The sequence below is a fragment of the Cololabis saira genome, chromosome 19 (genome assembly GCF_033807715.1).
Source record: "Cololabis saira isolate AMF1-May2022 chromosome 19, fColSai1.1, whole genome shotgun sequence".
In the NCBI taxonomy this organism is placed as follows: Eukaryota; Metazoa; Chordata; class Actinopteri; order Beloniformes; family Belonidae; genus Cololabis; species Cololabis saira.
In genome coordinates this window covers 11,726,770-11,751,425 of record NC_084605.1, presented here as the reverse complement: position 1 = coordinate 11,751,425, position 24,656 = coordinate 11,726,770, and the positions used below count along the sequence as shown (strand labels likewise).

At 38.1% G+C, this 24,656-nt stretch overlaps 2 protein-coding genes across 2 annotated transcripts; one reads left to right on the top strand and one right to left on the bottom strand.

Annotated features, from left to right (window-relative positions):
• The first annotated feature begins 253 nt into the window (after nucleotides 1–253).
• Nucleotides 254–7,622, top strand: si:dkey-197c15.6 (putative nuclease HARBI1). The gene is made up of 3 exons (XM_061708781.1): nucleotides 254–751; nucleotides 2,431–2,818; nucleotides 4,708–7,622. Exons 1-3 carry the CDS (start codon nucleotides 452–454, stop codon nucleotides 5,163–5,165), a joined length of 1,146 nt encoding a protein of 381 aa, XP_061564765.1. The 5' UTR covers nucleotides 254–451; the 3' UTR covers nucleotides 5,166–7,622.
• Nucleotides 5,377–23,489, bottom strand: LOC133419566 (receptor-type tyrosine-protein phosphatase H-like). The gene is made up of 19 exons (XM_061708780.1): nucleotides 23,188–23,489; nucleotides 22,271–22,349; nucleotides 18,006–18,257; nucleotides 17,513–17,761; nucleotides 16,762–17,010; nucleotides 16,337–16,588; nucleotides 15,874–16,131; nucleotides 15,519–15,752; nucleotides 14,174–14,434; nucleotides 13,927–14,020; nucleotides 13,797–13,844; nucleotides 13,527–13,608; nucleotides 13,280–13,370; nucleotides 13,091–13,167; nucleotides 11,895–12,029; nucleotides 11,630–11,746; nucleotides 10,625–10,785; nucleotides 6,816–6,951; nucleotides 5,377–5,753 (listed from the first exon to the last, which is right to left on the bottom strand). The coding sequence occupies exons 1-19, from the start codon at nucleotides 23,257–23,259 to the stop codon at nucleotides 5,628–5,630; spliced, it is 2,973 nt and encodes a 990-aa protein (XP_061564764.1). The 5' UTR covers nucleotides 23,260–23,489; the 3' UTR covers nucleotides 5,377–5,627.
• Between the last annotated feature and the right edge of the window lie 1,167 nt (nucleotides 23,490–24,656).

Here is a 24,656-nt window from a genome sequence, read left to right as displayed (position 1 = left end):
AGTAAAAACAGTGTGGTGACAGAGCACTCTGACACATGTTGCAATGGATTAATGATATCAACTTTATTTCAGAGTGTATATATACCTACCATAAAAACAAAAAACAGTCTAAATTGTGTTGTTTCTAAGAACATTTATTTAGATTTAAAAAAAAAAAATATCTTAAAACTTTTGTTAAACACCTCGAGCATGAAAACAGCATGATCGCTAGGGGGCGGTAATGCAACATTACGGTCGTGTTTCCTGCACAGGAGAAGAAGTATTACGCAGCTTTGTTGTGGTCTAGTTTATAATCAGAATCAGAATCAGAAAAGGGTTTATTGCCAAGTTTTCACACGAGGAATTTGTTTTGGGGATTGGTGCAACACAATACGCTCATTTGTATCGTACCTGAGCCGGTATTTAATGCAACTTCCCAGGGTTTTGTAGTAGTTTGTTGCAGAGGAGACCCATGGCTTTCGCGGTGCCGGTGTGGCTGGCGGTGCAGCAGGAGCTGAGCAGACACAGCGAGGAGGACCCGGCAGAGCCGAGCTGTCTGGAGGACTTCGACGACGAGACTCTGTTCCAGCTGTTCCACCTCACCAGACCGTGCATCGCCTTCATCATGGACGCCATCCGCATCCGCATGAAGACGGTGACCTCCAGGAAGCCGCTGCCCTCCGTGGAGGCGATGGTGATGGTGGCGCTCAACTACTACGCGCACGGCGTGTTCACGCCCGTGGTGCTGCAGAAAGCAGGAGTCAACCAGTCGGTCAGTGTGGGGGTGTTATTGTTCCAAGATAATGTGTGTGTGTGTGTGTGTGTGTGTGTGTGTGTGTGTGTGTGTGTGTGTGTGTGTGTGTGTGTGTGTGTGTGTGTGTAAAAAGATTTGTGTGTGTGTGTGTGTGTGTGTGTGTAAAAAGATTTGTGTGTCTCTATTCACATTTGTGTGTGTGTGTAAAAAGATTTGTGTGTGTGTATTCACATTTGTGTGTGTGTGTGTGTGTGTAAAAAGATTTGTGTGTGTATTCACATTTGTGTGTGTGTGTGTGTGTGTGTGTGTGTAAAAAGATTTGTGTGTCTCTATTCACATTTGTGTGCGTGTGTGTAAAAAAATTTGTGTGTGTGTGTATTCACATTTGTGTGTGTGTGTGTGTGTGTGTGTGTGTGTGTGTGTGTGTGTGTGTGTGTAAAAAGATTTGTGTGTCTGTATTCACATTTGTGTGTACGTAAAAAGATTTGTGTGTGTGTATTCACATTTGTGTGTGTGTGTAAAAAGATTTGTGTGTGTGTGTGTGTATTCACATTTGTGTGTGTGTGTAAAAAGATTTGTGTGTGTGTATTCACATTTGTGTGTGTGCGTAAAAAGATTTGTGTGTGTGTGTGTAAAAAGATTTGTGTGTGTGTATTCACATTTGTGTGTGTGTACGGTATTCATATTTGTGTGTGTGTGTAAAAAGATTTGTGTGTGTGTATTCACATTTGTGTGTGCGTAAAAAGATTTGTGTGTGTGTATTCACATTTGTGTGTGTGTATTCACATTTGTGTGTGTGTATTCACTAGGGGTGTAACGATAGACTAATCTCACGATACAGTACGATACACGATATTGAGGTCCTGATAACGATACGATGTTATAGCAGTATTTTTTTAACAACCTTGAATGAGGAAGATATGACTGGAAAAAAAATGTCTTTTATTTGAAAGAAACAACACACTTTTTTTATATTCTGATGTAAATCAGGGACTATAATGACACTAGTCAGTTTATCTGTAGTGATTAGTCTGTTTTAGATTGGGTGGAGTGATACGCCACAGTACGGCACTAGGTGCTGTGTTGATGTTCTAAAATCCTACACTGTTGAGGGACATTAAAGTACACTGGAACTCAGCAGAAGTTGTCCCCGTGTTTATCCTACTCACGACCCCAAAAAGGTTTAATTTAATAAGGTAAGGCTTAACTCTACACCAGCCTTACATAAGTAAAAGTTGAGAGCTCAAAACCCTGCAAGAGTCCCGTGATCGGGACCGCAAAACGGTACTAGTTTCTTCTGAGCGGAGTAAGATTTTGGTCCGCGGTTCGTGGTGCGGTCGTTACTAGTCAACACAATAGATTAATATTAATAACCCAATATTGCGATACAGTTTGTCACCTCCACGACACGTATTGTGACGTTTTTGTATCACGAAATTTCGTGGCACGATATATTGTTACACCCCTAGTATTCACATTTGTGTGTGCGTAAAAAGATTTGTGTGTTCTGTATTCAAATCGAGAGCTCTCGGCTGATTTTTTACGCACACACAAATGTGAATACAGACATACAAATCTTTTTTTACGCACACACAAATGTGAATACACACAAATGTGAATACACACAAATCTTATTACACACACACAGATTGAGATACGCACACACCAATAATATTGGAACAATAATACCCCCGTAGGTCAGCATCACCAGCACGACCAGCACCGTGTCCGGCGTGATCGCCGGCATGTCCGACGTGTTCATCTCCTTCCCGCTGACCGTGGACGCCAGGAACAGGACCGCCGGGAAGGTGGAGCAGTTCTGCGGGATCCCCAGCGTGCTGGGGGTCGTGGCTCCGGCCCACTTCAAGATCCGGGCGTCCCCCTACGAGAGGGACTCCTTCAAGTCCTTCATCAACGCCCTGGGATACACGTCGGTCGTCAGCCAGTTCATCTGCGACTCGGAGGGCAACATCCTGAGCGTGGAGAAGTGCTGCGTGGGCAGCACCTTCGAGCAAGACCTGTGGGACCTGTCGTTCAAGGGGAGGGAGGTGGAGGAGGAGCTGCACGGACCCTTCTGGTTCATCGGTGAGGCGGGAAACTACACGACAGGCATTTGCATAAAACAATAAAGAAGAGACCCTCATATCTGTTCCAACCCTGTAAAAACCAAGCAATTTGGAAAAAAAATACAAATTTGGGGTCCGTGCGTGCGTGTGTGTATATAAAATAAATATATGTGACATATTAAAAAATAATATATCATATGTATTTTATATTAAAAATGCACATACAGGACTGTCTCAGAAAATTAGAATATTGTGATTTTCTGTAATGCAATTACAAAAACAAAAATGTCATACATTCTGGATTAATTACAAATCAACTGAAATATTGCAAGACTTTTATTATTTTAATATTGCTGATCATGGCTTACAGCTTAAGAAAACTCAAATATCCTATCTCAAAAAATTAGAATATTCTGGGAATCTTAATCTTAAACTGTGAGCCATAATCAGCAATATTAAAATAATAAAAGGCTTGCAATATTTCAGTTGATTTGTAATGAATCCAGAATGTATGACATTTTTGTTTTTTTAATTGCATTACAGAAAATAAAGAACTTTATCACAATATTCCAATTTTCTGAGACAGTCCTGTATATGCCTTAGGTTCTTACCGGCATGGTATTAACCATTAATATGTGTGCAGATAAAATAAAGAAGAGACCCTCATATCTGTTCCAACCCCGCAAAACCAAGCCGTTTGGACTATTTAAAGCAGCACTATGTAACTTTTCCACCTTAATATCATATTTACAGAGTCATTGTGATGGTACATCAACTTCCAACAGGTTTAATGAACCTCTGTCATGGTCTGAGGGGTCTGTAACGCCTTCACTGGCACTATGTCACTTCGAGGTGGATGGTAGGAACCCTTCCACACTAAAAAACTACACATTTTTACGGCTTTGACTGCTTTACGGCATACGTCACTTCCCCCTCCTTCCCGATTCGTAGTCGAGACGAAAGCTGGGCGGGACGTGGAGCGCAGAGCTCAGCAGAAGCTGAGTGAATCCCTAAAGAAAATTACCTCAAACACACTCCTAAAAGTCCTAACCAAAAAAACAAAAAAAAACGATTAAAATGCTTATATATGCTTTACGTTTTACCAAACTTGGTGTTAACCATTAATATATATGCAGAAAAAAAGGTCCTAACCAAGGGGCCGATTTTTACCCATTTAACAGAGTACTACTGTTTTACCAAAGAAGAAATCTCTGAGGAGAAATTAGATTAGATTAGATTAGATTGTCCTTTATATCTCCCTCAATGGGGAAATTTGCTTTGTGCAGCAGCAGTTCACTCAACACACACATGCAGGGAAAGGGTAAAAAAAAGTACAAAATATATCATTTCAAAATATAAACAGTATATACAGTGGAATGAAGTGCAAAAAAAGCAGGTAGGATGTTGATGAGGTAGACAGATATTGCACATGTTGTTATTGTCCGTTGCTACTGTGAGCAGGCCTGGTTGTGGAGAAAAGCAAGTGTCCTTATACAAGTTCAAATATTTTAACTTAATTGAAAGGAACACACATTTTAAAAAGTATATTATTCAATACACATCCCACATGTATTGCAAAAATGGTTTACAATGACTTACTGTTTTGTTAGCGTTGCTTCTGAAATGTGTAAAAAGGAAGTAAGTTGTATGCATTCATCCAGTGAAGGGTTTGATCTTCTGCTTCCTCAGCTTCTCCATCAGTGCATATATAATGTTAATTTAGCAGGTGTTCAGAAGAGTTTCACTACTGAGTTAGGGAATGAATTCATTCTCAGTAAGGGCAAATGTGCCATCTGTCAACCAGACTAAATCTTTTTAGTATTTAGCTCAATTAAAAGTTTATATTGCAGTCTTTAGAACTAAGGTTTTAATTAAGTATTAATTATGTTCTCTTGTTTCTTTTTTAAGGTGGAAAAGGCTACAGCTTGACCAAACATATCTTAACACCTGTATCGCAGCCTAATGACAGCGAGCTCAGCTTCAATGATGCCCACGCAAAGATCCACAATGTCATGCGACAAACACTGGGCTCCATGAAGAGGCGTTTCAAGTGTCTGATGCAACTTGGCTTTGCAGAAGAAGGGTCTTTGAACAAAAAGTCCAACATTATCAAGGCATGCAGTGTACTACACAACATTGCTAAAAAGTTCTCAGTCCCCCCTCTGCCTGAAGATGTCAATTTTGAGCCTCTGTATCCGGGCAAACCGCATTCAACTGCAGCAGAGATCAACCCTGAGGCACTACAGGCCAGAAAGGAACTTATTGAGAGGAACTTCTCTGTCCTCACCAGTAAACAGGACCTGAAAGATGGCGATGCCAATAAACTGAGCCCAACGGACAGCAATACCGCACAGGAGGATATGTAAACAGTGCGATTGTGTTTAGAGAGTTACAGTGGCACATGAAGGACAAATGCCAAGCGGTCACCTTGCACTGTAAGATTTATACACGTAAAAATAAGCTGTGATTCTGTCCACTTTGACAGAAATATGTACAGATCCTAAAATACTTTGCTTTTCATTGCATTTGGAAACTTGGTATTTTTATGAATACAAAGTATTTTATTTCTTGTATAAATTATTTTTTGACATCATTTATTATCAACAATTAAAAATATGATCTAGTCACATGGAGTGTAAACTCATTATAATAACAATAATATTGGTACAAAATTGGCAAATAGGAATAAAAGCATAATACATAAAATCTCAAAAGGATTTTGCATACGCAGTAAATAAATATTTAAATGTATTCAACATTTCACGTATAACAGCTTCTTGAAAATATAATCATTTTTTAAATTTAGTGCATAAGTCATTAGGTTTATGTTAATGAAGCTGTTGGAGGGCCGTGGCATTTTCATATATCACAACATTCTCATATATGTTGTCTTCGGGACTCTCATTTGATTGCAGACTGTCCATGATACACTGGTGCAGGAAAACATACTGCGACTGAAAAGAAATTCACAAAAGTTTTTGGTTAATTTAACTGCAGAGCTCTTGCGTGAGTGTACTACCCCAGAGAAATGAGGTTTGGAATAATGTCAACATAGCATTTCGGTTTCCACTTAGAATTAAGCATTTATGAAGTTCACATAAGTAAAGGTAGATTGATGATTATATTTAAAGTTTCTCCTTGATGCCTCAAAGTACTGGTGTTGTTACACCATTATTAGGGCTGGGCGATATGGACCAAAAGTCATATCTCGATATTTTCTAGCTGAATGGCGATACTCGATATATATCTCGATATTTTTTCTGTGACATAATTGGGGTTTCCCCCAAAAGCATTATAGCATAGCATCTCTGTTAGCTTCAGTTTTTTCTGAGGCAAACCCTTAAAAAAACAGTCAGTTTTAATACAAAGCCTCGTGCCAAATGTCACACAGGTTCCTTTGTTAACAGAGGTCTGCACAATATCAAAATGTATAAAACAAATGAAATAAAAATAAACTTCCTGCATATATAGAATAAAAATGCTTCTTGAATAAAATAAAACAAATATCCCTTTCCTGCATAACAATTAAATTAAAATACACTGTACAATTAATACAGTGTAGACAGTAACAGGCAGACTTTTCAACTGAGATAGTAACAAAACAAAATAAGCTATATAAAAAAAAAAAAGATTTTTTTTTTTTTTAAATCGATATAAACGATATTGTCTCGTACCATATCGCGTTTGAAAATATATCGATATATATTAAAATCTCGATATATCGCCCAGCCCTAACCATTATGAATCCTTATAACAGGATTCAATAAAGATATATTGCTCTGGTGTCCAGGATTGTAAACTATTCTTACAGATTGACATTAAAAAACATTAGGATTATCATAAAATTATATGAATAAGCAGCAGCAGCAGCATTAAAGATCTCAGCACAACGTACATGCAGTATATGGTGTGATGTTGGTGCTTTTAGTGTATGTAGCTGTGTCAAAATATAGTACTAACTAGGCAAATAACTAACAAAGACATAAAACAGTCCGATGCAGCTAAAACAGTTTTACCTCTGTCTGCACCATGTAGGGACGGTTGAGTCTCATCTTGTGAACAAAGGACTTGATGTCAACTATTTGCTCTTTCTGTAGCTGCTGAAGTAGCACATCCAGGGCGATGATAGTCCCTGTCCTCCCCACTCCAGCGCTGCAAGCGAGAGACAACACAGAACAAGTTTCATCAGAGTGGATCTTGATTATTTCAAAAGGGACGTGAAAAAAGCAAACGGTCTGAGCTGAGAGCATATCACTGTAAGTTTGACTGAAGTGATTACCACCTTTATTTAGTTCACTAGGTGTCCTCAGTGTTTTCCAGGTGAACCATCTCCAAATTGGTCTGTTTGTTCATGGCTCACTTGGGAAAACCCTTCCCCCTTTCTTCCATAATATTTTTAGTCACAACTCACAAGTACATACCTATCCAACACGCAGCTCTAATCACCTCAGACCCTCAAAGACTCGCACATCACAATCTCAGTTTAATATTGGTTTCAGAGGATCAAAAATATGGAACTCATTACCTTCATACCTATGGCAATTCTCATCCAATCAAATAAAAAAAGCTCTAAAATCAACTCTTTTAAACAATAAATACTTCCCATACGGTCTTCCAACTTAACCAGGTGTACCAAATCTTATCATTTTTATTGATTTTTGTTTAATGTTTCTGTATTTAGTTTTACTAACCCCCCCCCCCCCCCCATTTGTTATAAATTGTATCTGCTTTCCAATGCTCTGGATGTATCTAAATGGAGAAAGCCACTTCTCAAGCCCCTGGAGGGTTTTTAGGCTTTCTCCTTCACATTTCTTTCTACTTTTATATTGTGTTACAAATGTTTTTTATATGTGAAAACAAATAAACTAAACTAAACCTTTCAAGAAATCCTACATAACACAACACTTCCCCTCCTTTTGCTGTCGCCTACATTTAAACATAGGTCAGTCCCTGTGGTGTTTAGATTTGCTTTGTACTGTTAAGTCACAGTTGCCTCAGAGCAGAATTATCCACCCTTCCTGTTTTTATCTATATCCAGCATCAACTTCCAGTCATGCTTAATTTGCTGTACCTCAGACACGGAAAGTCAAAAATGTTCTTTTTTTTTCTGCTTTGCTATTAACATCTAATTCTAATCAACAACTGGATGTGTCTGCTAACGTAAGACAGAAGTCAGTTAACAATGCTCTACTGCAGTGGTTCCCAAACTGTGTGCCGCGGCACACTGGTGTGCCTTGAGGCAAGTCCAGTGTGCCGTGGGATTTTGTGACAACCATAGCCTACTGCAATATAGTATACAACTAGACAAAAATAATTATTTTAATTTACTATATACTACTTTGAATGCACTCATTCCATAATACAGAGGCAAACTCTTTATCTAAAAACTATTTAAAAAAATCCTCCTGAAATGGGTGTGTTTGATGAAGCCCAATTTGATAAAGTTTAAATATTTTTGTGAAGTATTTTGTTAATAAATATTTCATGAGTAGAATAGTTGTCTTTGTTATATCTTATTTGGCATTAGTAAATAATAAACTTAACAGATAAACAGATGGTATTAGTGATAACACGTGTTATAAGGCTATTTTGCACAATAGGTGTGCCTTGAAATTTTTTATTTGTCCTTTGGTGTGCCTTGGGCACAGAAAGTTTGGGAACCACTGCTCTACTGCAAGAATGGCTTCCATAGCCAAGAACCTGAAAAGAGTTAGGTACTGTAGATCCTGAAGTGCTCGCTGAATGAGGAGAACAAAGTCTGTGCCATCAACACATATGCCCGGCAGCCAGTAATAAGGTACCCCACTGGTAATGGATTCTGGCAACAAGAAGAGATGGAAGCCACTGATATCTTGACGAGAAACCCCCTTACAATGCATGAAGGATTTCATCCCAGATCCCACACCATGAAACTCTACATGACTTGGAAGGATGGAGGATTAGTGAGCATCACAGCCACCATCCAGGATAAAACAACAAAATCCCAAAATACATCCAGAAAATGACTTTGATGAATGATGAACCGTGAAGTGAATGTCTTTGGTAACAGAAATGAAGTGAGGAGGAAGAAACAAGGGAGGTGGAACCATCATAGAGAGAAGTCAAAAGGGTCACACCGAGACTGCAGCTCAAACACACACAGTCATCACTCTTCACAGTAGCAGAGTGCTTTTCTAAAGGCTGAGTCAGCCTGCTCATGTTGATATTATAAACAGTAATGTGGAGGGAGAGGAAGTGTGCTTCTTAGTTTTGTGATGAGCACTTACAGTATTCTCTCTAGTGCAGCTCATTGCCTGTACTTCTAAATAAAGGGAGACGAGGGCAGATGAGTTGGTATGATACACGGAATAGGCTGCCATGCTGTTTTTCCAAGTATGATGCTATGATGTAAGATGTTAAATACATCTAATGGAATTCGAGTAAACCTTATTTGCAATAATTCCTATGGTTCAAGGCATCAGTTAGGCACCAATAGGCCCTTTACTAAGGAGCTGCCTCAGCACCTCAGACAGGCCTCTGTTTTTAAATCCCTCATCAAAACCCACCTCTTCTCCTTGGCTTTTGACACTTAGCAAGAGGCTGGATTTTGCTTTATTTTACCCTTTTATTCTTTCATCTTTTATCCCATTTCATTGTTAAGATTATATTAATGTTACTTTTACCCTTGTTTTATGTCTTTAACTTCTTTTATTTAACATTTTTTTTAGCTGTTTTGTCTTTTATCTATGCTGTTTTTTACGTATTCTTCTGTACAGCACTTTGGTCAGCTGTGGTTGTTTTAAATGTGCTTAACAAATAAAATTGGATTGGATTGGATAACTAAAACTAACTTAAAGCTAAAGCTGCCAGTGTATTACGCTTCATGGTGGAGCCATTTCTTCCCCTGTGAGCCTTTTAGTTAACAACTTTCATATTATCCAACTAGGGCTGTTAGATTTTGCCCAAAAATAAAAACTCGATTTTTTTTCTCTCAAAATCCGATTTTCGATTACGATTACGATTATTTTGTGAATTGACAAAAGGCAAAGAAATTATTTCAAATATGCAGTTTTTTTATTGAACATTTGCCCCATTGGGCTTTAAGTGCAAACTTTGCTCTTATTAAACCAAAAATGAATGAATAAAGTGCAAAACTCTGTAAAATAAGTTGAAAAAAAGTTTTAAAAAATATAATAAAATATAAAGTTTTATCTCTGAAAAAAAAAAAATCTGCAAATCAGCACTTGCAAACATACAGTAAGTTATATTTCCAATTAAATAAAACAAGACATTTTCTAATTAAACTAAACTGGGTCTTTGCATGTTAAATAATAATGCAACCCATGAAGGAGGTAGAGGTGTGTAATGTCAGTCATTACATTTGCTATTCACATTTGCAAGTTTTTTGCAAGGAACACGAGCCGGTCTACCGCATCGGGCTTGAGGGATGCCCGGTGGCATGTTACAACGCCCCCTCCTACACTAAAGAGCCTCTCCGATGGGGCACTTGTCGCAGGTATTGAGAGGTATTTCCATCAACCATTAATATGGTATCAATCATTAATATGTGTGCAGACAAGGTAAAAAAAAAGTGAAAAATCGATTTTACGATTTTCACGTTTTAACATCGTTCTAATTACATAATCGCGATTACGATTTAAAATCGATTAATCGAACAGCCCTTTATCCAACATGTTGCTTCATAAATGAAGAAGTCACTGGAATAAGCTATTATTTTTGAAAAAGAAAAGAAAACACCTGGATCTATTTTTTTTAGGTCCACCTAGGAGTGTGTTTAGGTTTCTATCACTGAAGTTCATAATGAGTGCAAACTCTTATACTGTACCTGCAGTGAACCACAGTTGGAGCGTTATTCGCCTCACTCTCCATGTGCTCTCTCACCAGCCCTCGGAACTGGATCAGGTCTTCGGTTCCTAGTGGGACTCCATGGTCAGGCCAGGCAGTGAAGTGAAAATGTTTTACAGTGTGCTCCTCTGAGGTGTTTGTCTGTGAGCAAAGATTAGACACAGGGAATCAGTTTCTCTACAGCTACAGTACTTCTGTTGTAGTTGATACACAGTATACATCAGTTATACATTTTGAGGGCAAATGTGTGAAATTGGTAATTAATGAATAGTTGTTTTTGGGAATGGGCGATATTTTACCGTTCACGATAAACCGTCCAAAAAATTCCCCACGGTAAGAATTTGTCATCTCGCGGTAAAAATGATAAATTCCCGTTGATGACGTTTTTGTGTAAAAGCTGAAGGAAGGAAGGAAGGAAGGAAGGAAGGAAGGAAGGAAGGAAGGAAGGAAGGAAGGAAGGAAGGAAGGAAGGAAGGAAGGATGGAAGAAAGAAAGAAAATGAGCCTGAAAGAAAGAAAGAAAGAAAGAAAGAAAGAAAGAAAGAAAGAAAGAAAGAAAGAAAGAAAGAAAGAAAGAAAGAAAGAAAGAAAGAAAGAAAGAAAGAAAGAAAGAAAGAAAGAAAGAAAGAAAGAAAGAAAGAAAGAAAGAAAGAAAGAAAGAAAGAAAGAAAGAAAGAAAGAAAGAAAGAAAAATTCCCATTGGTGTAGTTTAGTAGCATTTAGTATCTTTTAGAGCAGTGTTTTGGAGGCTCCAAAGACTGAATGTGGTGATAGATTTATAGTTAAAAAGGTGGAGTTGAATTGGTATTTTTTCTATCGTCATTTTTATCGTTTTCGGGATAAATGCCAGAAATTATCGTGATCATTTTTTTAGTCCATACCGCCCATCCCTAGTTGTTTTATATATTTGTATTTGTCATGTGAAACTGCAGTGTTTTAAATTGTTAATATTAGGTAAGTTGTACGAATTTTGGGATGTCTCGTACATCTTTGACAGTAAACTCCCTCAGTGTCCAGGTGGGCTTCTGCTGCTCAGATCGGAGCGTGACCAACAGCTCTCCGTAAATCTTCCGTTCTTCAGGCCAGTACTGTTCACACTTGGCCTATAGAATAATAATACAAAATACAATAACATGTAAATTACTCTCAAATCTGACAACACATTAGGTTGAAGAAAATGAACTGCTCTTAAAGCATTGATTCCAGTCACATTTTACTCATTGAAAAATGTAACATTTCCTGAGAGCTTACCCGACCGTTTTCGGTGCAGTTGGTTACCATGACAATGCCTTTCACCTTCTGTTCCCAAATCATCTTCCAGAAATCTTTGACTGTGGAAGAAACAGGACCCTGGGCGGCGATATACTCTCTGTTGCTGTTGTAGCCCTAAAACAGAGTTTACAAAGTTAAACTACACGAAGCCTTTAAATGTCCTTTAAATCAACCGTTTATCTGTTGACTTCACACACCACGGTGAACGTTTCAGGCTTATCAAACCTACCCTTACTTATTTAAAGGTATTGTGACATGAAAAACACATTTTTCTTGATTTTTTGTGTTTTGTTGGGTGTCTTGACATCAATTACACCCAAAAAACAACAAACTTTTAACATTCAGTGTATTGTGTGCTTTCTGGGATTTTCCGCATAACTATGCAAAAACGGCTCATCTGGTTTGGTGGCGGGCCGTTACGTATAGACCCGCTAAATCACCGCCCCCTCCACCCAGCTCCCTGCCTCCTCTCCTCTCCAGCGCACCATAAAGGCTGATTTATGGTTCCGCGTTACACCGACGCAGAGCCTACGGCGTAGGGTTACGCGGCGACGCGCACCGTACGCTGAACCCTACGGTGTAGGCTCTGCGTCGATTTAACGCGGAACCATAAATCAGGCTTAACACGGAGCTGTTTAGAGCGTCTTTTGTTCTAATCACCGGAGGAAAACTGCTAAGAAGACCCGCGGCCACTGACTGGACTTAAGATAAGGGGACAGTGCTGCTTGCATGCCTTTATTTTTATGATTGTTTGCTGTGGTTCGCCTTGCTGCTTTTCCGTGCATGCTTCGCCTTTCGCTCCCGGCTTAACTCTCCGACGCCGCTGTGAGCGTATGGCTGGAGGAGGAGGAGGTTTGGAGGAGGAGCGGGGCAATGATTGACAGGAAAGGGGGAAAAGGAAGCGTTTTTCACAGCGCAAAAAAACACTGTCATAAAAAGCCAGGAATGGAGTACTAGAGTGAAGTTTTTCTTGTTACACTCTTTTAGACACATTTGAGGGATGTTGGCCAAGACTTTTAATAGTGTTAAAAGCATGTTAAAAATGATGTCACAATACCTTTAAGCACAGTACTAGTCAATATTTTGTTATTATTCTCTGGAACATTGTGAAGTCGTGTACAATGGTTAGAGGGACAGCCTTCTTGAATGGTCATCAGTTATAATACTATACTTACAGGCATGTAACTGGCATTAATGTAGTCTAAATCGTCACGTGGAGCTGACGTCATTAGTTTGACTCGACACCAGTCGTCTAGAGTGAGAAAGCAGACGATAGTTGAATTGTAAGGTACCTCGATGAAAGAAGAACAACCAATGCCAGTCCCTCATGAGATCATGGTCCAGCAGTCAGAGGAAACACTTACAAGGCAGGACGTTGGTGTATCGATTCTTCCCTTTGTTCTCAGGTTGAGTAGCTGCCTTACGCGTCTGGTCTGTGCCAACTGGAGCCAGGTCCTGTGTGTAAGTGGAAGATGGGCCAGCATTAACTTAAACAAAGAGCATCAGAAAATTGCTTAACATTTGTGAATTGTGTGTAAAGTCAAAACGTTAAGGTCCAATGAACACACCGAGAAGAAACAAAGGAATACATTTGAAGTTATATCTATATACCTCATATTCCTTGCTGAAACCTCTGTTTTCGTCCAAACCTAACTGGAAGAAGTGGTCTGGAAACTTAGCTTTAGAAATACCCCTGAAAAATAGCACAGCCAGATTTCACCAGACTTTCCCAATTAAACACAATTAAATAAGTGTTTAGCAAGAGAAATAGTGGCCGTCACAGCATCCGGTTATATAATAACCAGACTCTGCACTTGACACGTGCAGTTTACAGGGTAAGTGACTGACCACTTATCCATAAGAGGAAACAATTATACTCACTTCCCCTTTTTATCAGGTAGCTTGGAGTCACCAATGAAGAACTTTTTTCTGCCGGGAGGAGAAATTTCTCTGATGAAGTTTGATACGGTTAATTTCTGGGATATAATCCAACTACAGTTCTGTCACCAACCTGATAATATCTGGTCTTTTAAGTAGAATGAAGGCAGCCACAAGAACCAGCAAAGCAAAAAGCAGCACAGCAAACACTGACCCTCCAATGACCACTGCAAGTAAAATAAGTATTTAAATTACTTCTTTGATTTTCATAAATTAAAGAATCTAAGTAAGTCATTTGATCTCCGCAGAGCACTTTCATAAAGAAAAAATGGGATTCTGATGTGTTTTATAGTAAACAACCAACTTGCCCTTTTACTCACCCCTTGGATCGGTAGCACAAGAAAAAGCAAATGGCTCTGAGCTCCTTTCTGTCTTAGACAGTGAAGCTAAAGACACTTGATATGTTTTGGCCGGCTGAAGTCCAGTTATTATAAGCTCGGTGTTATTTCCTTTCACTAGGTGAGTTTCCCCAGTCATGTTCACCTGCACAGTCTCCCACACTCCATCTGGTTGGTTCCAGACAAGGCGGGTAGAATAACCAGCATTCGAGAACTCACAGTAAGCTTGTAAATTAGGAGGAACTGTGCGGCAAAAGAGAAAATACAAAGTCATAATCACAAAAATGATGCAAAGAACTGCATACATGTAAAGTAAACCATTTCCACTCATTTTTTCTTGAAAATAAAAACTTTCTGTAGTTAATCAATCAAATGAATACATAAGGAAACTTTATATCAGTATGCCTGAATTATTTAAAGGTATTGTGACATCATTTTTAACATGCTTTTAACACTATTAAAAGTCTTGGCCAACATCCCTCAAATGTGTCTAAAAGAGTGTAACAAGAAAAACTTCACTCTAGTACTCTTTTCCTGGCTTTTTATTACAGTGTTTTTTTGCGCCGTGAAAAATGCTTCCTTTCCCCCCTTTCCTGTCAATCATTGCTCCGCTCCTCCTCCAAACCTCCTCCTCCTCCAGCCATACGCTCACAGCGGCGTCGGAGAGTTAAGCCGGGAGCGACAGGCGAAGCATGCACGGAAAAGCAGGAGGGCGAACCACAGCAAACAATCATAAAAATAAAGGCATGCAAGCAGCACTGTCCCCTTATCTTAAGTCCAGTCAGTGGCCGCGGGTCTTCTTAGCAGTTTTCCTCCGGTGATTAGAACAAAAGAGGCTCTATACAGCTCCTTGTTAAGCCTTATTTATGGTTCCGCGTTAAATCGACGCAGAGCCTACGCCGTAGGGTTCAGCGTACGGTGCGCGTCGCCGCGTAACCTTACGCCGTAGGCTCTGCGTCGATGTAACGCGGAACCATAAATCAGCCTTTATGGTGCGCTGGAGAGGAGAGGAGACAGGGAGCTGGGTGGAGGGGGCGGTGATTTAGCGGATCGTTACGTAACGGCCCGCCACCAAACCACATGCGCCGTTTTTGCATAGTTATGCGGAAAATCCCAGAAAGCACACAATACACTGAATGTTAAAAGTTGTTTTTTGGGTGTAATTGATGTCAAGACACCCAACAAAACACAAAAAATCAAGAAAAATGTGTTTTTCATGTCACAATCCCTTTATTTAAGATCTTAATGTACGGACAAAACTCATGATAATGTTGCATATTTTTTATATGAGAAATAAAATATTGTAATAAAAGTAAATAATACTCACGGATTGTCACTAAAGGTTTGTTGCGACACTGGTCAAATTTCTTGGACGACATATAAACAAGAGATATTTCATAGGTTGCTCCAGGGTAGAGGCCTGTAAACATCACATTTGTGCCTCCAGGGCTGCTGTGAGTTTGAGATGTGTTGGTAGCTTTTGCCTCTGAGAATAAACCTTCAACTGTTCCCTGGATTGAAGAGTTAGTAACGTGCCATTTTATACTGTCACAGTCAATGGCTGAAATGAGAAAAGAAACATACTTTTTTAAAGTCATTGCAGAACAAGAGCTGTAATTTAAGAATGTTTATAAAACTCCATACCAATCAGTTAAAAGTCAGAAGAAGGTGTATATACATACTTGTTACAGTGAGAGTCTTATGAGGAGCGCTCACGAGTCCAGTGAACTTTGTGGTCACACTGAATGCATACATTGTTCCAGGTTCAAGATCACGGACTGTATATGATACAGTTTCTATTGGTTTATGTGGGATAATAATTGAGCCATTGCCATTGATGTCAAGCAAATAGTTCCAGGCTGTGTTTGGATTCTTCCATTCAAGAGTTATATTGGTCTCATAGCGCTGCTTCACTTCGACTGAATCCACCGTTGGAGGAACTGAGAAAAGACAAAAAAACATGAAGTTATTTTTGTAGGTCAGTATATCCAAATAATAATAATAATAATAATAATAATAATAATAATAATATCAATAAATGCATCTTTAAATGTGATACTGCTACAGAGTTTTGATTTATAATTAGATTTTTTAGGTGACATCACTTAAAATATTGTAGACTATATTAGATGAATGACAGTTTACCAGTGGCTGCAGTGAGGTCGACTCCGCTGCTTCGGGCATAGTCAAACAAAGCGAAGACTGCGAAATTATACTGAGTCCCACTTGAGAGATTTGGGACTGTGTGTGTTACAATTCCCTCTGATGAATTAATTTTTGTTTCATTTTCAGCATAGACAAGAATATAATCACTGATGTCTCTCACTTGTTTCCACTGCAGAGTTATACTGGTCTCATTCTGACTAATGTCTGTGAAGTTTTCAGGATGAAGAGGAGCTACAATGAGAAACAATGAGGAGAAATGATTTAGAAACACAGCAGGGTATCCTAAACATTGTTGTTTATAAAAGGAACTGAAGTATATTGATCATGAAGCCTTTTAAAATCAACTTTAAAGCAATAGTCAGTCCTGGCTCATATTGTTGTCTGATCAGAGAAAGACATCTCACCAGTGACTGCAGTGAGGTTGACTCCACTGCTTCTGGCATCGCCAAACACAGCGAAGATAATGAAATTATAACTAGTCCCACTTGTCAGATCTGACTCTGTGTGTGTTACAGTTCCCTCTGATAAAGTAATATTTATTTTCTTTTCATCATAGGTGAGAATATACTGGATGTTTCCCACTTGTTCCCACTGCAGAGTTATGCTGGTTTCATTTTGTCCAACTCGTTTGAACTGTTTAGGGTCAGGAGGTGCTGGAATGAAAAAACAAGGGAAAAGACAATGATTTTAAAAAACAGAGTTATACTGGTCTCGTCTTGTTTAACTGACTCAAACACTTCAGCATCAAGAGGAGCTAGTATGTGAAAAAACAGAGAAAGGTTAAAAAAACTTGAATGAAAACTTGAAGGAGCTTTTGTTAGTCAGTCATGATACTTTTATATTGTCTGATCTTTGTCCTTGATTAAATGTTTTATTGATAGCCGGGCTGTAGTTTCCTACACTGCTTCTGCTGTTTTTAAAAACACTGAACAGACTGAGTTGTGTTAATTACTAATAGTGACTGCTCAGATTGCTTGTAAAACTTAATCATTACTAGGTGATAAAATACAGACCAGCTCACTTCAACAGGACACAAGTACATAGTCTAACTTTATTTCTTTGTCTTAACGAGTAAGAAAGATTCACTTTCATGAGTTATGAATCAGTGTGTAGTGAGTGAAGTTTTTGACTTCCATCAGAGGAAAAACATCTCACCAGTGACTGCAGTGATGTTGACTCCACGGCTTCTGACGTAATCAAACACAGTGAAGAGGCTGAAGCTGTAATTAGTCGCACTTGTCAGACCTGATATGGTGTGAGGCAAAGTTCCTGATGATAAAGTGAAGTTTATCTCACTTTCATTGAACACAAGAGTATAATTGTAGTCCTCAACTTGTTCCCACTGCAGAGTTATGCTGGTTTCATTTTCTCCAACTCGTTTGAACTGTTTAGGGTCTAGAGGAACTAAAATGTAAAAGCAGAGAAAGAACATAACTTGCAATTAAGTTTTTTAACAATGCCAATATTTTAAATAAGAGATTGTTTGTATAATATTCAAAACAATTAATAGTTTTATTTAATTTAATAACATTTTCAGAGATACATCTACATTTACCAAGTAATCAATACATTTAATTTGCTGAGAATGAATTAATCATATGCTCTTTATGTGCTCATTATATTGGCTGTAACCAGAAGAACATCTCACCAGTGACTGCAGTGAGGTTGACTCCACTGCTTCTGACATCGTCCAACACAGCGAAGAGCCAGAAATTATAACTAGTCCCACTTGTCAGACCTGACTCTGTGTGTGTTACATTTCCCGCTGATGAAGGAATATTTATTTCCTTTTCATCATAGGCGAGAATATAATCACGGATGTCTCCCACTTGTTCCCACTGCAGAGTTATGCTGGTTTCAGTTTGTCCAACTCGTTTGAACTCTTTAGGGTCAAGAGGTGCTGGAATGAGAAAACAAGGGAAAAGATAATGATTTTAAAAAACACGGTGTCGCTCATTTAATTTCTAAACAGGACAGCTAAATTCAAGCAGGATTTCATGTTCAGTTTTTATACATTACTTTTCAAAGTAGGCAAAGAGAGTACGATACATGTGACTGGTGTATATTGGAAAATAAGAGATTTTAACCATTTTATTCTCGCCTTGATCATCATGAAGCATGAGAGAAGCCTAAGAAATAAAAGGGATGATCGTGTACCACTGAACAGCAGGAGTATCATGTCTTTTGAGAGGTGGAAAGGAGAACGTTCTAGCACTTTCATACATGGATTTTCTACAATATTGGCTGACATGAGACTTTACCTCACACACTCTACCTGCTTTTTTTTCCTACTGTATATACTGCTCATATTTCTTTAATTATACTTATTTTATATATATTTTTAATTTTTTACTTTTTAGTCTCTTTTACCCCTCCCCTGCATGTGTGTACTAAGGGCCTGATTTACTAAAGGTTTGCGTGCGTAAAAACGTGTGCAAACTTGACATCACCAGCAAACCAATGTACCAGCTGATCTACTAACAGCGTTCAAAGAGGACTGCGCCTCTCAAATGCGCAAAATAGCACACGCAATCCGTTTAGTACTTTTGCCCTGATGAATAATCAATATGGGGCGTACCCGCCAGAAAGCGCTAAATACTGGAAGGGGAAAATGCAAATATCTCCATTTACCACGCGCAATGAGATTTACCAAGCCTGAAAGTTTTTGCGGGGATTGTGATTGCGTCTGTATTTAATACTTTCGAAAGGAAGGTGCTAATCTGCCCAGCATTACGCAGGGATGCTTGTTGGTGCCTGATTTGAGGACTGGGGTGGGGATGGCTCAACTTGTGGTGAGGATTCTCCACATGCAAAAGGAGAAATATTTTATTTGAATGTTAAATCGAGTATTATTCAGCAAAAGGTTGCCACAGGAGGCACATTCATTTTTTTATTTGTGATAATAAATAAATCACGTGTTTTCATGGAGAAAAAAGTGTTTCTTATTGTGCGCCTGTTCTGCAGTTGGCTCTAGCGTGTCATACCCCGGCAGGTGTTGTGCCGTATTCAGCACCCCTGCCGTGAAAAGCACCCCCTCGTCTGGCAAAAATGATATTCTCATTCCGTGTCACGTTCTGTTTAGCGTCCAGTTTTGTGTTAATGATTCATGTTTAAATGCGCTCATGGATTCCACAATAGTCATACTTTCCCACAATCACAGTCACAGATAACAAAAATCGGGTAAATGGTTATTGATGTCATTAATTAATAGCCTGCTTACTGTGTTGTCTTCCATAATATTTGTAAATATATATAATATAAACTCCTAAGCATGTGTTTGTGTGAGTGTGTATATATAAATATATTGAAGTGTCAGTGTGTTGTTTTTTTTCTTGGTCTACTTATCATTGAATATACGAGGAGGTGCTTTTCACGGCAGGGGTGCTGAATACAACAATTTGCCTCTTCCACTAATATCTCTAACTCCAACTTGTCAAATTTCATTTTGCACTTGCAACTATATCCTGCTTTCCATCCAGACTCTCCATGGCGCAAACAAGTAAGACAAATAAGACACGCAACACCTCATTTAAATACTGCGGTTTGCACCTGTTATCAATTGCGCGAGCATTCTTAGTTGATCACCCGCAAAACACACAACAACAGCAAGTGCAAACTTTTTCAGTGCACACGCAATTTAGTACTCTTTATTTAGGATCTTAGTAAATCAGGCCCTAAGTGTACTGCTGCCAACAAAATAAGTTTCCCCACTGAGGGAGAAAATAAAGGATTATCTTATCTTATCTTATCTTAATCATGCCAGTAACAGTGGGCCAGGAGTGCTTGCAGTATTTGTTTATAACATATGGAGCAAATGTGAAGGAGGGCCTCTGCTTCCTAGATGGTGAAAGACTAAGTTTCCACCAACGCCGTCTACTGAGAGGATTCACCTGACCTTCTGATGCTGTATGTGACATCACCAGAACAGTTTTGCCAATGAACAAACACAATACTCCAATACTTTCATGATGAACCCTGGAGAATTCAGCCAAGCCTCGCTCTGCTAGTTAGTCTCCAGTAGTTAATAAAATAATGATTGTTTTGTTTTTCATTGTATCACATATCTTCCAATGCAATTTACACTGCAACAACTTTTTTGGGGGGACTCAGATAAGTCTTGACTTATGTCTAACTTATATCTCAAGAAACCTTTTTCAAATTGTTTAATCCTTTGACAAACCCAATACAATTGTTGCATCAATTACATCAATTTACAATTTGACTTTTGATAGCCAGTTAAATCCTGTTTTGATTCATTTTGCCTCCATTTCTTTTGACTCCATCACTGACAGTACATCTAACTGGAAGCAGTAACACCAGTTAATCTTTTTTGACCACCTTCAACAACACTGAAAGTGTCCGCCCCCGCAACATTTGTGTGAGGCCTGACCTGATCCCAATTACAGAGTACTGTAGTAACCTCCTTAAGGGCTCCAGTAATATTATCAGACACATGAGGTAAAGCAAACACAAGTGCTGCATTTAACTATAAAATGGTTTGTTTTCCTGACACGTCTTAACCTAACCAGGTATTGAAGGGAACTTTTCACTTGAAGAGGGGAGTGATGTGAGTGATTAGCCTTTTTAAACCAGCCGCTATGAACATGGCAGTAAATAACGTAGTTCTGCTGTATTTCTGTGATATTTTGGGAAAAGTATGCAACATTATGTGGGCTCATTAAGATGTCAGGATGTTTTGTCTTGATCTTACCTTTATTTTATTTTTTTTCAAACATCGCAAAATAAACTTGTGCATATGTGTGACCAGCAGTGATAGGGGAACAATGATAAAATAAGAGAACGATTAAAATCTGTGTATTTCTGGTTTCTTGAAAACATAGAATAGGTAGTGACTGTCTTGCATTGATAGTAAGGCAATACACATTTTTGCTAGCACTTTATGTGTACTTCCTCAGCACTCCTGAGTCATTTACTAATGAATCTTTCATTTTTTCATCAAAATATTGCTGAGACAAAAACCCCCATCTGCCGCACTTGGCACAACAAATGGTTTGACCGAATAACACTTTTTGGTTCTTAGCTTAATTAGTTAATCACATCCCCGATCTTTTCTCTCATTTTTTTTTCTTGCAATATTATTTTCCTTTATTTTAATCAACATACAATACAGTACATTTCAAGTGTTGGTATGGAAGTCATGTTGCTCATGTTTTTCTCATAAATCCACTACAGGACATCTTACCAGTGACTGCACAGCTTTAAAGAATAATTTTCCATTATTTAAAGTTATTTAAAGTGATATTTTCTCGACATCAGCTGGACTAACAGCAACATATGCCACTTAAAAATGTTTCCACAAATGTTGTGCCATTTAGTTCTTTAGCCCAAATGATTCAGACACACATTCTCAGGGAGCTAGAAAGTAATCAACGTGGATTTGTATAAATCATTAATATCCCATTAGCATAATACTGTAGTACACATGTTGAGATGTTGTTAATCTGGTAACCATGTCCCAAGTCAGAATGTCTTTCATCACACATCAACAGGCCTGGTCCGCTGTACTTGCATGGGTTTTCTCCAGGTATACCAGCTTCTTCCAACAATCCACAAAACATGTACTGTATGTCTGTTTATATAAGTAACAAATATAACTTCCCTTTAATGGACAAATAAAGTTTTATTAAATCTAATTGTTTTAATTATTTGTCATTTATCACTATCACAAGGGGAAGGGACAGGGCTAAATAAGCATTCTGCTTCCTCCTGTTCCCTCTCGAACACATTGTTTTGCTGTTGTGTTTTTATTTCTGGATGAGACTGTTAATTTTTTTAATATTTTGATGCTTTTAATTTGATGGGTTTTGTTGTGTTTGAGACAAAGCCAACAATAAACAAAATAAACTGATGTTCAAATGAAATAAAGTCAGTGACAAAGGGAAAAAAACGCACTCGTTTTAGTTGTCGATGCAGTTGATGTAGGGGTTGCCGATGCACTCGGGTCTGATGTTGTAGTGCAGTCACTGACAACCTAAACAACAGAAAAAGAAAAAGAAATACCTCAAATTTAGATATTTATTGAAAAAACTACCAAAAATTAAGAAAAAGCTGTTTAGATGTTTAGATTGTTTGATGATTTTTATGAAGTTTTATGAACATAAATTTACAATTCACGTAATTTCTGGTCCCGACAAGCAATGAACCTGAGAAATCATTAAGTAATGTCAAATATCAATTATAGTCTGGACACTGTTCTTGCATTTCTACTTCCTAACATCAAATATAAGAGTACATGAAGAAGCTAAACAAATAAATGACAAAAATTCAGAAACCATTAAAACCATTGTTTTTTGATTAATAATGTAAATCACCTCAGTGGAATAGAGAGGAAAATGTTTATGTGTTACAACACCTTGAAAGATACTCTTTTGCCTGTCTTATCCCACTATATAGAATCAAACTTGCATTATTTATGGTTGAATATAGGGAAAATATAAGAAAAAATATGTTCAGCCTGAGATGTGCTCTCCAAAGCAATATACAAAATAAGTATTTAAAATGTTGCTACGCTAGTTACTTATTTCCTCATTTGCATTTTTATTTTCTGTGGAAACCAGTGAAAATAAATAACTGCAGCTTAGACGAAGTGAAGTCATATTTCACAATTTGAGAAACTCCATAATAATTCTGTTGTTGCCTACAAAGGGTTTTACTTTCTGTTCATTAAGAGAATTAATTTCTTTGTAAGATCCTTCATGGTATACCTTTCATGTGCTTAGCCTTATCTGGCTTTGATTGCAGAGGTTTCTTAGAGGAACAGTTTCATACAGTTGCAATCTGAATGTAAGGTAACAAAAAACAAAACTTACCCAAAGCAGACTAAAGAAGCAACACAGCAACAAAGAGCCCAAGGATGATTTGAAAGCTAAAAGCTTCGTCATTGTTCTGGACTAGTTACCTACACATACACTATGAACATCTTAAATTACTCTGTTGTTTCAAGATGAGCCCCAGCTTCTGCTGTCAGTGCAACAGCCAAAAACAACGAACATCTCAAAGCAAAAGTTAATATTAACTTTAGCCTAGAGGTGTTGACTTTTAATTCCTAACAACGTCCTCCTTTTGTAACCTCTGGTACCTTCTAAAATGGCCAAGTGAGTAAGGGAATAGCTGCTTCTCCTTTTTGGCCTTGCTCTGTGTAAGCAGAGACCTTTGCCCCGCCTGTTACTTCCTTATTAACGGTTATAATGTGCCACTTGTCAAAGGTGCGTCAGTCCAGTAAATTTGCTTGTTTTAATTGTTTATTAGCAATAATTGCTCCTATTATTGCCACTCCCATACCCATACCTACTTTTGATGAACAATATAGACAAAGGCAAAGCTTTCAAATGCCTTGAAAGATGAATAATCCTACTTTTGTTATGTTTAAACATATCATTTCAGTGTTTTTTATTAAACAGAATGACTGACTAGACTGATTTCACAGATCAGCAGATAGGAGAGATTAGCTGTTAGTTTCCCTGCACAGGTCTCCGTCCCCTGTGATATTTATAGCTTCCTTGTGGTTGAGATCTATAAGGAACTGCGAACAGAAAATATCACTGACAGAACTAACCACTGTTTATGGTCTCATTTTATCTGTAGTGCTCAATAAAAGTGTTAAAATGTAAAATACATTTCAAACAACCCGACTTTTTTTTTCACCATTTTATATGGTATAATCGGATTAACAAACAGAACTATAACTTTCCGTACATGATAACAAGCACAACCAGCGTTCTTTTCACATAGCCTAATGATTCCAAATTTGAACAAAATTTAATTTAAAAAGAAATTCATAATAACTTATGATAGAGTGATGGGTTCTTTAATTAACTTAACCTAATGCTTAAATACATTTCATTATAAATTATAGTGGCGGAATGCAGAATTTCAACAATTGCTCATGTGAATTAATGTTTAAAACCTTCATCCTGGTGTCTACAACAAATGAGCCCTGCAGAAATTACTTTTCCACATATATTTTTTTTTAAATGTGTGCATGCATAGGACTTTAAACCTTGACCGCAGCTCAAATACACATATGGGTTAGTGCTTACCAATAAAAGGTACTATTTGCAGCCAGAAAAGGCTATTGTTAAAAGGTGGCATTATAAAAGTAATAAAACACATAAAACACACAGTAGTTGTTCATGTGTTTCCTTTATGTAGAGCTGAACATGGTCATGCGAGGGTTAAGCATTGACACAGTAAGAAAAAAATGTTGTGCTGTGTTATTCACCTAAATGGTGGTTGATGACTAGATTCTGATGACCAAAAGCATCCACTGAGCTTAGAG